This window comes from Microtus oregoni, unplaced genomic scaffold (assembly GCF_018167655.1).
Source record: "Microtus oregoni isolate MIOR12 unplaced genomic scaffold, Mior012 000013F_ref0000133, whole genome shotgun sequence".
Classification (NCBI taxonomy): Eukaryota; Metazoa; Chordata; class Mammalia; order Rodentia; family Cricetidae; genus Microtus; species Microtus oregoni.
Genome location: NW_024543072.1, coordinates 27,819,026 through 27,832,791, shown reverse-complemented (window position 1 = coordinate 27,832,791; position 13,766 = coordinate 27,819,026). Strand labels below are relative to the sequence as shown.

General features: G+C 42.0%; 1 protein-coding gene across 5 annotated transcripts in view; it reads right to left on the bottom strand.

Moving 5' to 3' along the window:
- Positions 1-13,766, bottom strand: part of Fhit (fragile histidine triad diadenosine triphosphatase) — a 1,425,825-nt gene that overhangs the window by 29,407 nt on the left and 1,382,652 nt on the right. For all 5 annotated transcript variants that reach the window (XM_041662668.1, XM_041662665.1, XM_041662664.1 and 2 more), the window contains one exon: positions 194-292. In XM_041662668.1, the coding sequence (XP_041518602.1) occupies positions 194-292 (99 nt within the window). The remainder of the gene's footprint in view (positions 1-193; positions 293-13,766) is intronic.

The window sequence follows — 13,766 nt, the reverse complement described above, 5'->3', positions numbered from 1 at the left end:
TTCCTACAGTGGCAAGAGGGGACATAAAATCCCATATGGCTCAAGACTGTCTTTATACAGCTTCTCTGTCCTTTGTAGTCCCCATCAGGGAGACATCGGTGCTGTTACTTTTCTTCATCTTTCCCAGCCGTTATCTTCCCTTCCCTGAGGCCCGTGAGGAGGCCTGGGTGAAGGTGAAAGACTTGGTGTTTACCTGAAAGTAGACACGCAGTGCCTCAGCTTCTGCAGCCATCTCCTCCTCAGATCTCCAGAAGGCTGGGGAGTCCTCTTGTTCTTTGTCATGTTTCTGGAGCTTTGGAGGAAGAGAATAAAATAGGCTCATGAAAGAATCCCTGAGATCTTCTTTAATAGTGTTGGGGAAAGGAGAGAGAGTGAAAATAACTTGCAAATTAGAGGCCTGGAGGTGTATCTTAATTACGCTAATTGCCCAATTTTGAAAATAAAGAGTTTCACGTAAGAATTGACATTTCTTGCTTCTCTAATAAAATCGCAAGATTCGGCTGCACTGGGGTGGCTGCTGCTTCATGCTTGCCTGATGAGCAAGGGCCTGTGACAGACTAAGGCTGCGTAAAACAGGAGGCTGCTAGGGGCAGCATCCTGCTATTCAACACCCCTTCATTTTCTTGCGCTTATCAGCGCCGTTTAATCATTGTCTCTGCCCATGCTCAGTCCTCCCTTCTGGCCTGCAGCCTACCATATCAGTCTCTCTGACTTTAGCTGTCTTTTATGAGCTCCAAGGAGTTGTAAGCATTCGGACCGGAAGAAACTCTGGGGTTAGACACTCAAGTCCCTTCCCTTTGGCTATCAGGCTACTGTAAAGAGTAGACTCGTAACAAAGCAGAATTCCGCAGAAGTCCTGTGCTGGGGAAGGGAGACTGAGGTTCTGGTGCCCTGCAGGGGAGGGGTTAGCCAGACTTCACACGTGCCGACCGTGTCACAGCTGGATATGTCCTGGCTTCTTTCGTGTTCCTAGAAAGCCATAACTCTGTCACAAAGGAAGTAGAGAGAAACTGAGTCTTTCTTTCTGGGTCTGGCTAAACTGCACATGAACCCATTTTCCATGCACAGTTTGTTTTCTACTTTCTTTTAAGAAGTAGCAGGTTTATGCATTGAAGTGGATCTGCGACAACAGAAGCTAGGAGAAAACAGTATAGGAAATTAACAATGTAGTCTTCGTCAATTCAGTTCCTCTGTAGACAATTCTCTATCCATGTACAAACAAGAAACACACACACACACACATATATAAAATACATAGTCACATATATTTATGTATACATATATAGACTTATGAGCAAAGACATGTTTAAAATTGCTGTATAGAGTGAACCATGTGTTGTTCTATCAGAGAGCAGGTTTTTAGTAGCTTTAATCTCTCTCTTGCTCACCTATTGTAATTCAGTTCTGTTACCAATATGCCATTTCTTTAGCTGTGTGTGTGTGAGAGAGAGAGAGACAAACAGACAGACAGACAGACAGACTGCTGACTGACACACACACACACACACACACACACACACACACACAGCGCTAAAGGTCCAATTGCTCATAATATGTACAGTCTAGTGGTCCATGTTCAGGGGCTTAGATAGATGGCTGTGTAGCGCTATCAATGACGGTCAACATTTATGATTTGGAAAGCAGCTCCTTTCATGCTCATATTTTGCACAATCCTTACAGCTTCCCACAAGACACACTACTTAACTCCATTTACTCTGAAGGAAATGGGGGCAGGGGAACTCAGGAAAATTATTTACTTGTCTAGATAGGCAATGCTGGGTGCAAGCATTGTGCCCAACCAGTTTTCTTTGTCTTGGAGAATCCATACAAACGGGCAGTTCCATAGTGACTGCTTTCATTTCACTGCGTATCTACTCACTTGGTACTGGGATGCTTTGAAAAAAACCTTGGGAGTTCAGCAAGGCATGCTGACCAGGTGCCTCAGGTATGAACATGAGAAGCTGCTCACTAGAAACCGTGATAAAATGAAAGGGAGAGAATCACTGTGCACATTTGTCCTGTGGCCTCCACATGCATACTGTGGTATGTAGGCCTAACCCCCACCACACAGACACACATACACATCCATGCACACACTCACACACACACACATACACACACACTACTAATAAATAAAAACTTTTAAACTAAAATAGTAATATCCATTGTCTTGGGCCTCAAACCCTCAGCCTTCTGTAGAGACCCCACCCCAGCATGCTGCAGAACACAGAGACCTTCCACATTTATCTCAGAGCAGCTTTGTTGTGGAAGACAAAATAGTACGGGAAAGACATCCTTGCTTTCCGGCAAGGCTGTATTTCCACACCGAGGAAGTCTGGGTCTAAATGAGGCTCATTAGCATAGAACGAGGCCACAAATATCTTTATGAGGGTCATGGATCTTCCTTTCAGAATTTGGCTGCCAGCACACTGGTTTTCCATTTTGCCATACAGATTTAATTCTTCTTAGTGGAAGGAAAGCACATTAAGAAGTCATTTCCTTGCTGTAGAAGCAGATATGACGCAGTTGCTACAGGCGAGTCGGACGGGATTGCTATTCTACCCGAGAACTAATTTTCATTTTGCTACTACCTTTGGGTCTATTATAAATCCATCTTGTAACAGTTTGATGGGGAAGACATGGAGTGGTGCAAAAGCCGGAGAACGCGGCCTTCCCACCGTGGCGCTGCTGTCGGAAGACATAGCAGGCTTGTCAACACAAACCACACCAGATGATTCCAAATAATTTAGATGTTAGGAACATTAATGCTTCCTGGTTATTAGGAACCCTTCTGTTGGTGTCATATGCTTTACAGATGGCATCACTTAGACATTCTTTACAGGATCTAGGAAACCAATAGATCAAGCTAAATAAGTTTGCAAAGTTCGGTTGGGCATGGCTGTGGATAAACTTTTGAGGTTTCCTCTTACCAGCCCCAGTTGGAAGTTTTTCCTGTTCTTTAAGACATCTGGACCCTGAATTCCTGTTGGACTTTCTAGAGAAACTGTAAAAGACACAGCTTACACCAAGGACTCTGATTAAATATTTAGAGATTTTGAAAAAGAAAAAAAAATCCCAAAACTATTGAAGGAAAGATGTCCGTGTGTGTGTTTGGGTAAGGGCTCTAACAGGAATAGAAGTATAGCTGTCAGCTTGTATCTGTGCCAGCACTTTTCACAGCGTACCAAAATCCACAGTTTTCAAGTCTCAGATACGAAATGTATGGTATTTGCACATAACCTTTATATATCATCTGACATGCTTCCTGTTTGTAAACTGTCTATAAATCTCAATACAACACAAATGATGTGAAAATATTCATTCTGCTTGTGCTCAGTAGAGATGCCCTTGATTTTCTGGTATTTTTTTTTTTTTTTTTTTTTGTCAGTGGTCACTTGAACCCTTAGATGACAAACCAGCCACAGACCCAGAGCTCACTGGGTATCACTGGCTCACTCATCTTCATCTTTACGCCCATTCCTTGGGCCTTTTCATAGGTATCACATCTGCCCTTTGGTAACCCCACTGCAGTGTGGTTTTCTTTCGCTTAGCATACGTCAAAGGGGCTTCTGGGTGGTAAGATTTGTCAAAGTAGCATGACGCTAACTATTCAAGCGGTTTGCAGTCTCTTCAAGAACTGGGAGGCTTCAGACAGACAGGACAGGAAAAATTCTGCTCTAGAAGAGCCATGGTGGAGACTAGGAAATTAAACCTGCAGAAGTCTGTGGAAAAATTCTGAGGTAACCCAAGAATGTGGGTGCAGTAGTCCAATGCATGGTTAACAAAGTAGAGTTCTACCATCTTAAGCAACTGCTTTCCCAAAAGGCCAGTTTGACTTGTGTGAACCTGAATTTGGGGATTTCATTTGTAAACGAACTTCCAGGTGACTTTAGGCTGCGAGAAGAGAGAGGTAATGCCTAATTATCATCACACCCAATAGTCAATCTGTCCCTGAAGTGACAGGAAACAGTATTCTCTCCTGCACTCAAAGGCAAGGAAGACAGACACTGAACAGTTGATTTCCAGTGCTGTGGGATTGCCAAATAGAAGGGAGCTGGGTTAGGTTAGCTTGATACAAGCTTCAGAATCACCTAGATTTCACAAAGAAATGCTGTTATAATAAAAATAGTGATGGTGGCCAGGCAGGGTGACACACACCTTTTACCCCAACCCTTGGATGGATCTCCAGGACAGCAAGGGCTATACTGAAAGACTCTGTCTGAAGAAACAAACAAGAGAAGAAAGATGGGAAAGGGTGTTCCCTATGTAGTAGTCAACAAGGGCTCTCTACAGGTTGATAATTATAGTCTATAAACAATTGACTATTAAAGCTACTATTTATTTTAAAAGCCAAACTATTTATTTAAAAAATATCTTGACTTCAAAATTTAAGTAAAAGGATATGTTACTTTGAGAAAGAGGTTCTGCTTTGATTTCCTTGGGAAATAAAAGGCTGTGGATTCATTCTGGGTTAAGAGAAAACAGATTGATGAAGGAAGAACTTTCTGAAAAATATATGATGGGAACAGGTGGCCAAGATGATCCAACATTTCAGAGCTCATCTGTTGCCATTTCCTCTGAGTTCTACATCCAGAACAGCTTCATGGCTGCTAACAGAATACTTCAGCCAAGACTTAACAATTATCCTGATTTTCCCAGAGTCCCTCAAACATCAACAGCACCCACAAACCAACAGGAAGCAGTCTATAAAACAATAGATACACTCCCAAAATATTGGTTATAAATGTTTGTTTTCATTTGAGGGTGGGATGATTATACTTTGCTATTGGTTATAGTAAATTGCTTTCTAAAAGAAGAAAGAGGAATATGATATAGAAATGATGGAAAAGGGGGTATATTATTGAATCTACATTAATTCAAAAAACAACTGCTAATCTTAAAATATTTAACATATCACGTTATACTGTATATATATATTATACTGTTATTTTGTTATACTGTATGTATATTCCTACTCTTATTTAAAATATTGTGTTTATGTAGTTCAACTAAAAATACAATGTATTATTAAAAATACAGATTAATAGTTATCTACAATAGTCAAACTTATAGTCATATAAGTTAAGTTTTCAAGGTATACAAAGATCTATTTCAGATAGATAGGTAATCTTCAAACACTTCAAAGACCTACAGAATATGGCATTTAAAATGTTTTAATAACTTAAGACTTTTCATGACAGTGAGACATGTTTGCTCCTGACAGTATGAATATACTCCGGAAAAGATGATGGGCATCAAAGAAACTCCACAGCAAGTGTATTTTCTTTATGAAAAAAGTTGGCCATGTGGGCAAAGAAAATGCTTTTGTTGTTGTAGAATATTATTTTAAGACATGTTACTTTTGTTCATGCTGTAGAACATTTGTTTTAATGATGTAAAGATGTGTTGCTTTTGTTCATCTGCATTTATTTAACCCTGTGAAGCTGTGATTCTTTGCCTGTCTAAAATACCTGATGGTCTAATAAAGAGCTGAACAGCTAATAAGAAGGCAGGAGAAAGGACAGATGGGGCTGTCTGGCAGAGAGAATAAATAGGAGGAAAACTTTAGGAAGAAAAAGAGGAGGACCAAGTGAAGGAGATCAAGTATTGACAAAAGAAGGGGTTAGCCACCCAGTTAGAGTGAAAGTAAGATATACAGAAGTAAGAAAAAGGAAAAAAACCAGAGGCAAAAGATAGATGGGTAAATTTAAGAAAAGCTGGTTAGAAACAAGCCAAGCTATTTAAGGCTGGGCATTTTTAAGTAAGAATAAGATTTAGTGAGTAATTTATTTGAGGACCTAGTGGTTACCCCCCTCAAAGATCCTAAAAGTAAAGAGAAAAAAACAAACAACACCTTGCCTCAGTTGCTGACAGTTGTTGTCCAACCTGGACTAGCAGGCCACAAGAAAGGCAACTGCCAAGATTTGCCAAGACAAGGTAGTACAGTCCTTCAAAATTCCCTGCTCACACTGAAGTCTGTTATATATGTTAGGCCTGTAGGCCAAAGATGTATGCCCTAACATTACATAGAAACCTTGGGTGACTGTCTAGACAGCCAACTGTTTTTGTCATTTCTCACATTTTTTTTGAAGTTGCTTGCCTGCACTTCCTACTTACTTGGGTAATATTTCTTTCTCAGTCTTTGATGGAGTTGAAGACTAGATAGTTATTATTACAATTTTTCTCAGTTATAATAAAAGGGTAGATTAGATACAAAACTTTAAACTCACCAAGATAAGAGAGATAATAGAGTATTTTCTCTAATTTTGACTAACACAAATGGACTGGATATTGTAACTAATTCTTCCTTGATAACTGTTTGCTGAATATAATTTTACTATGTTAAAGTTGAGAGCTTTCCTTTTGATCAGATAAAATGGGTGAAATGCTATGGGATAATCCTTCTGTATGTTGTGAATATATTGCTCTTATTGGCTAATAATAAATCCAATTAGGCCTATAGCAAGGCAGAATAAGGCTAGTTGGGAAAACCAAACTAAAAATACTAAGAGGGAGGAAGGCAGAGTTGAGAGAGATGCAAGCCAGCTGCCAGAGGAACAAGACATACTAGGGAACAGGTAAAGCCACAGAACCATATGGCAAAGTGTAGATGAATAGAAACTGGTTAATTTAAGTTGTTAGAGCTAGTTAATAACAAGCCTGAGCTACAGGTTAAACATTCTATTATTATTGTGTGGAGCCTTGCGTAAACCACGAGCCCTGCTTCAGTTCTATAGTGCACCAACGACAATATGCACACTTCTTCACATTTTAACATCTCTGAAATCAAAACATGACCTGTCATGAAGAGTGTGTCACAGTTCGATTATATGGGCTTTTATTTCTTAGTAATACACTGAATAGCAGCAACTCTGACTGTGTTAGGATCTGATGTACTGGAAGTCACCATCTCTCCTCCCTGTCTTAAGTCCCAGAAGCTAGACGTGACTCAGCTTGCTGTGCCAGTGCTCGACATCAAGGCCCTCTTCCTTCTGATGCCACAAGAGCTAAAATTCCACACAGATTCTTTGTTATTTGAAGGAAGGTCTGTAGCAGAGTAACAAAACTTCCAAAAGACTTGAACCAAAGTCTTCATTCCTATTCAATTCCCTGAAGTCCGTGATGGCTCCTCCAAGGAAATTCTGTTTCTATAAAACTTTTGAAAAGAGATATTTTTTTTTTAAATAAAGTATCTGCAGTCATCTCACTTGATCTGCTTGAAATGACTTTCAGGGAAGGAAGTGTTAAGAGGATTTCTGCTAGAAGTGCTGATACGTATGGATTCTGACACCACTCCCCTGCACATTGAGTGTGTTATCACAAGATATATGGGGAAATGATTAATTCCCCCATGTAATGCTCAAGCTGTCTTGGCTATTGATGCTTTTCTAGTTCTGTAACAGAATATAGTAGGAGGAATGATTCACAGTCATGCGAATGTTTTGTAGAATGTGGAACTAACCTGTAGTAAATGTCAAGCTGCCTTCAAAAGGGAGAAAACCAATTTAATATGTTCCTTAGGAAGTAAATATCTGAGTAGAAACCTGGTTGCTCTTATAAAAGACTATATTTTATGGTTATCAGTTTTATAGACGAACATACGGAAGAAAAAGCTTGAATAAACCATTTCCATGGGTGAGCATTTCTATTTGTGTAGGAGCTATGTAAATAAATTATTGAAAGGAAAAATATTATGTTTACTAGGACAGTAAATCTTTCACTTTCAAAGATCTGATTCTCTTGCTATTGCACTCAACTAAACTCACTTTACCAAATACAAGTTCTCTTCCAGGTTCTGGGCTAGGTTTTATGAGTGATGTCTTGATAAGGAAGCCAAAAATCCTTGTCTTCTGGAGTTTAATTCAATAAGGCAGGCAGATTTATGTTTATATCATGTTTTATAGGAGTTGGAATGAAGGAACTGGGCTGCAAGCTCCACCCAGATGTTCTTAGAAAGGAGAATAACTCCTGATGGAGTGAGAGTCTGAGGTTGTCCTTAAACATAGCAGAAATTGGGGATGGGTTTAATACCTGCTGCGAGAAAAGGGTTTCATGGCGCTGAACAATGAAAACATTGCCTATAGGCACATGTTGTCTGAATCAGTTCTCTTATATCATGTGCTCTTGGTTGGCATTGATAGTGAACCTCAGCAGTTTTTCTGCTGAACCCTAACATGTTCTGGGTAGCTTCTAACCAGAATCTGGATGTCCCAATAATTTAAAGATGGGTTGTATATGCCAGGAACCCAGAAGATGGTCCCCAGTGCTATAAATGCAGTACTATGAACACATTTGAATCTGTGGGTTAGGGAGTATGCCCAGTGCTGAAGAGGACATTTTGCTCTTACAGAGGATCTCAACCATCTGTAACTCCATTCCCAGGGAGTTTGACACCTTATTTTTTGTCTTTTGTGGGTGCCAGGCACACATGTTTCACAAACATATAGGCAGGCAAACATTCATACAAATAAAATAATAAAATAAATAAATCTAGAACAGTGAGCATTATCTAGCTTTGAGCCCTAGTCCCTTTTAGTTATGTTCTAGAACTTCTCATCAACCAGGGAAGAGTCTTAATGAGTTTTATATGTCCTCAATATAGCACCAACATGGCTTCAGACACAATGGGAGAAGCCACACTGGATGTACCTGGCACAAAACCTTTTGGTTTAGATTCATCTTACGGCAAATTATCTGTGGTCTCTTGGAAGGAAACTTACTGAAGTTGAAAAGAAGAGTTAACTTGAAAAATGTATTGACAGAAAATCAGTACAGTGAGGCCGTGTGGGTTTTACTTAGGGTGCAGTAAGCAGATAGAATCACAGCACGGAAATGAAAGGACCAGAATAACTTCCTGTAAAGAATGGATGAAGAAAGGATTAGAAGAGGATAAGCTATGTGAGCTGGGATACAAGAGCAATGACAGCTGGGATGATAAGGAGAGGGAGTGCAGGGGGCTCGAGTTTCCTATAACCTGGTGCGATAGTTAGCCAGGGGCGCAGCCTTACAGATGCCCATCCTGTTCTGGCATTTGTCTGTAAAGTAAAGCATGCTGGGCTTTCCTACAGAGACTGCTCTGAGCTAGTGTGAAAATCCTTCTCTTCCTGCCCCAAAGGTGCTCTGTTTCAGTCACACAGCAGCCCAAATCTCCAAGAAACCATCCCTCACCCTCACCCCCAGTCCATCTACCCAGGGAGCATCATTGACAAGGTTTCCTCACTTCTGACTCTCCCACCCCACCTCTGCCTCCTCTGGGCACCTTGTCTGGTGGACAAAGGACAGTCTTTATGGGTGCGGGGCAGATTTGCCCATATGAGCACCCAACTTGCACTACTTTAGGGGCCTGAGAAAGCACTTTCTTTGTCTTGTTTTCCTTGGCTTTGTGACAGGGTCTTACTATGTGTCCCTCCCTGGTTCATGCCCCCCCCCCCTTGGACTCCTGAGTGATAGGGTTACCCGTGAGCGACACCAATCCTGGCTCAGCCCTGGCTTTAACCTGGGGTTTTTGCCTGCTGTTTCCCTTTCCTTAGAACCCTCGAGCTCTTCAAATATCTCTTCATAAAAAAGTGCATCAGGTATCTTTCTTAGTCTTACACAAGGGATGCCATAAACCCTTTGGGTGTGTGTCTCCAGTCACTGAGGAGATTCCAAAGTTAGTTGTTTGTTAGATTATAAAGAAATCCAGGAAGTCTAGAGAGTTGATGGCTAAGTATTTGTAACCCCCCCAAGTATTTATCAATGATAAAAAAACATAGCACTGGAAAATAATTATGCCAAACCATTACTATAACAGAATCTCATTGCTTATCCAATTCTACACTAAAGTATCACATTGTCAAGCCAATTGCCAAGGCAGCAGATGAGACTTTGTGAGCTTTGGATTAGATATTAGTCAACTAACTGTGAACAGTATGGCAATATGGAATGGAACCATAAAACCTGTACAAACAAAAGTGGACATTTCGGGTTCATTATATGCCATCAAACAAACAAAAAACCCAAACAAACAAAAAAAAAACCTACCTTCAATGATTTACCCTGGATTGTGCCATTTCCCATAAAAACCACGTTAGAAATAGTTGAACAAACAACAAATGTAACTCAGGCTCCTGAACAGAGTTGATTTAAATTGAAACATGCAGAAAGCCACCTGTCGGGAGAGCAATTACTGCGGCTATGCTGAAATGTTTATATGACAAAAACCCAATGGACCTGCCATGATGCTTCACGTCTGGCCATCCTCGTGTCGTATTGCATATCTGGGCAGAAAGAGCTGAGCTGGGAGGGTTGGTGTGCAGCATGTTATGCCTGAGAACCATCACCCGCCACAGACAGGATGAAGTATGGCCTGCGTCATTTTTAGGACACCCCACTGTTAAATTCTTTCTCTGTATTCAATCTCATTTATAAGGGTCATGACTGACCTCACTTAAGAGCTGGCCTTGGAATTCAGATGAAGGCCCCTTACACCGAGAGCCTGCCTACTAGAGTTTGGCCAGGAAATCAATTGCATCCACTGGCAGTTCTTTGCTCTTCAGATAATTACAGGCTCCTGACCATTTTTACTCTAGTGAAAATCTTCCTGTCTCATTCCTGTGTTTAGGGAAGAAATGAACAAAGCACAGCAAATGTCCTTCCTTTTGGAATCCTCATGACTCCACCGTTTCTGACACTAGGGACCTTTCTGGAAGCCACCTGCCCAGCGTGTCCCTGAACTGCTGTTTCCTTCCTGCCATACTTACTCTTCATCATCTACATGGAATTTTCCTCACGCAGCCCTCAAGTCAGTTAGGGACGTAAATCACTCAGCCCATGTTCGAGCAACTTTGGAGGAGTATCTGCTTCTGTGAATGTTTGCTGGCTTCCACTGTGCCCCTAGACCCCTTGCTAATCTCTTTGGAGCTTTGATTAGGTCAACATTTTTATGCACATGGGCTGTACAGCATCGTAGAAAATACGAACACAGGCACACGTAGGGAGCAACTCCAAGAGGGATCAAGAGCCAGCTGAAGCTCCTCTTCACCTGAGGGCAAACCGTGTCTTGGCGGTGGTTCTCAAGATGTAATCGTGGATCATCGGCATCTCACTGCAGGCTCATCTCAGCTGGGCTCTACTGGTTTTCCAGTGGGAGGGAAATGGGTGAAGTGACAGAGATTTCTACCAGTTTCATTTCCTCAGGCCTCCTGCTTCTGAAAATACGCTCACCGAGAAATGAAATGAAACCCTTTCTAAAAACAGAGGCCGCCGTAGAGGAGAAGGAAGCATTTATTCAAAAAGCAATTTCTTTGGCCAGTTACCTTCTGTAAGCCTTCCCTCCCCCCGCCTGTGTTTCAGATATTGGTGTTTGAGCAAGAGTGTTCTCCTTTAATCCTGGAGTGCTGTCAAACTTCAGTACTCGGAACAGGGGATGGAAGAGGCAGAGGGCCAATTTCTGCCTCCTTTTGAATCTCCTGAACACTTTGTTTTCTATTTGCTCTGCCACATATGGCTGGTTTTTTTCAAAGGCGCCTCGCAGGGTTTTTAGAGGCATGCACTGTAGGCAAGATAACTCTCCCCTAAGAGGAGAGAATGTCTGCCCTACAGGAATCTGAGCCAACACACAGTCACAAAAGCCAGGCAGGCTCACAACAAATAATGCATGTAGACACAGCCTTGGATGCCTCCTTAACCCAATATTCTAAGCAGCATCAACTATGCTTTCAAGATAAAAACACATTTGGAAAAGCTGGCCCAGATGGGGCTTTGCACGCTCCTCGGCCCTTTGCATTTGATGTTCATTCTTTGCGGAATCCATTCCATTATTCAACAAACGTGAATTTGTAGCACATTGTACTTCACACTCCAATAAAGAACAGTTTAGACAGCACTTAGCACCCTTGAGAGACTGTAGGCAGACAACGAACATGTACGATCATCCCTCATTCTCCCAGGAAGAGATCAGAACTCACCCGACTCCTGTAAGATACGAAAATAAGTCCTTTAGATAAGATGGCATGGCTCCTGGATGAGACTGGTGTGTATTCTTCTGTATCCTTTAAACCATTCCTTGGTTACTTATAACACTTAATGCAATGTGAGCACTAGAGAAATATTTGATATATAGTACTGTTTAGGCCGTAAATAGAAAAGTGGGGGAAAGCCTGCACTTGGGCACCATCGTACTAAAACCTGTCACTTCCTGAGAACAGGGGAGTGGCATTAGGCAGTGTGGTCTACAGGAGAGGAGCTCAAGGCAGAGAGAGATCACCAGTCACCGAGTGCAAACTCTGAACAAGGAAAGAGACGCTGTGTGGACTATTTACTGGCCAAACGGCAGTGACTGGGGCAGGGTGAGGAGACCTTACATGGAGGGCGAAAGACAAGCGCAGGAGCCACAAGTGCCAAAAAGAAGGGGACTAAAGAGATCACTGTCAACACACACTCTCTCTCTTTGTTGTTTTGGCTTGGTTTTATTTATTTATTATACAATATTCTGTCTGTGTGTATGCCTGAAGGCCAGAAGAGGGCACCAGACTCCATTACAGATGGTTGTGAGCCACCATGTGGTTGCTGGGAATTGAACTCAAGACCTTTGGAACAGTAGGCAATGCTCTTAACCCCTGAGCGATTTCTCCAGCCCCTGGCTTGGTTTTTTGAGACAGGGTTTCTTTGTGTAGCTCTGGCTGTCCTGGAACTAGCTCTTGTTAACCAGGCTGGCTTCAAAACTCATAGAGAACCTCCTTCCTCTGCCTCCTGAATGCTGGGATTAAAGGCGTGCGCCTCTACCACCCACTGTCAATATACTATTATTTAGTCTCCCCTTGTGATTCATTCCAAAGACAGTGTCAGGCAGGAGTGATCATCCAGATCCCAGGAGCTCAGGGTGGAGAAGGCAGTCAAAAACAGCTGGCCTCGGCACCACCTCCAGCCAGGGGCAGTGCCACTGGTTGGATAGATGCTTACTTGCTGGCCTGCCACCTCACCCACCTCAACATCAGGCCATGCTAATGACATACTTTGCGTGGAGAAGCAGATGAGCAGCGAGCCCTTTACACAAGTGGTGGCCTCCTTGAAGCCAGGAGGTCAGAGTTAGCCTGGCACACATCCTCCTGCTTGCCTGTTGCACAATGAGCAAAGCTTCAAGAGCCACAGCAGCAGCAGCTGGCCTGGGGCTGGCACAAGAATTCTTGTCTTGGCAGATGAAAAATAAATAACATAAAATCTCTCTTCTCAGAACTCAGCTGGATTGGTTACTAGTCCTTCCGTCTATAGAAACAGGGTTCTGCCCCAAGTGACAAAAACCACACCCTCTGAAGCTGCTCCTCACCCATTAGAAGTCACTGTCTCTGATGCCCACAAATCTATTAATTTCTCACTGGAACTGTCCCAGTGCGCTCCAAAGAACTTGGCCTGTGAGCGCGTTGTACAAACAAACTAGGAGTCAACCTTTCCCAAACAGCTCCCTCTATTTCCTTTTTTTTTTTTTTTTTTTGCCAGGCAGTGGGCAGTGGCGGCGCACGCCTTTATTTATTTATTTATTCATTTATTCTTTCTTTCTTTCTTTCTTTCTTTACAAAGGCCTACCCATGACCCAGGAATCTTTATTTTTGATGTTTCTTGGTTTAGTTTGTTCTTTCTTCCTTTTTTTCCTTTCTTTTTTAGTTGTTCATTTGTTTCATTTGTGACAGGGTCTTACTATGTAGCTGAAATCATTCTCCAAAAACAAACCTTCCTTACTCTATCCACCGAGTACCAGGATTACAGGTGTGTATCATACCTGTCTCCAA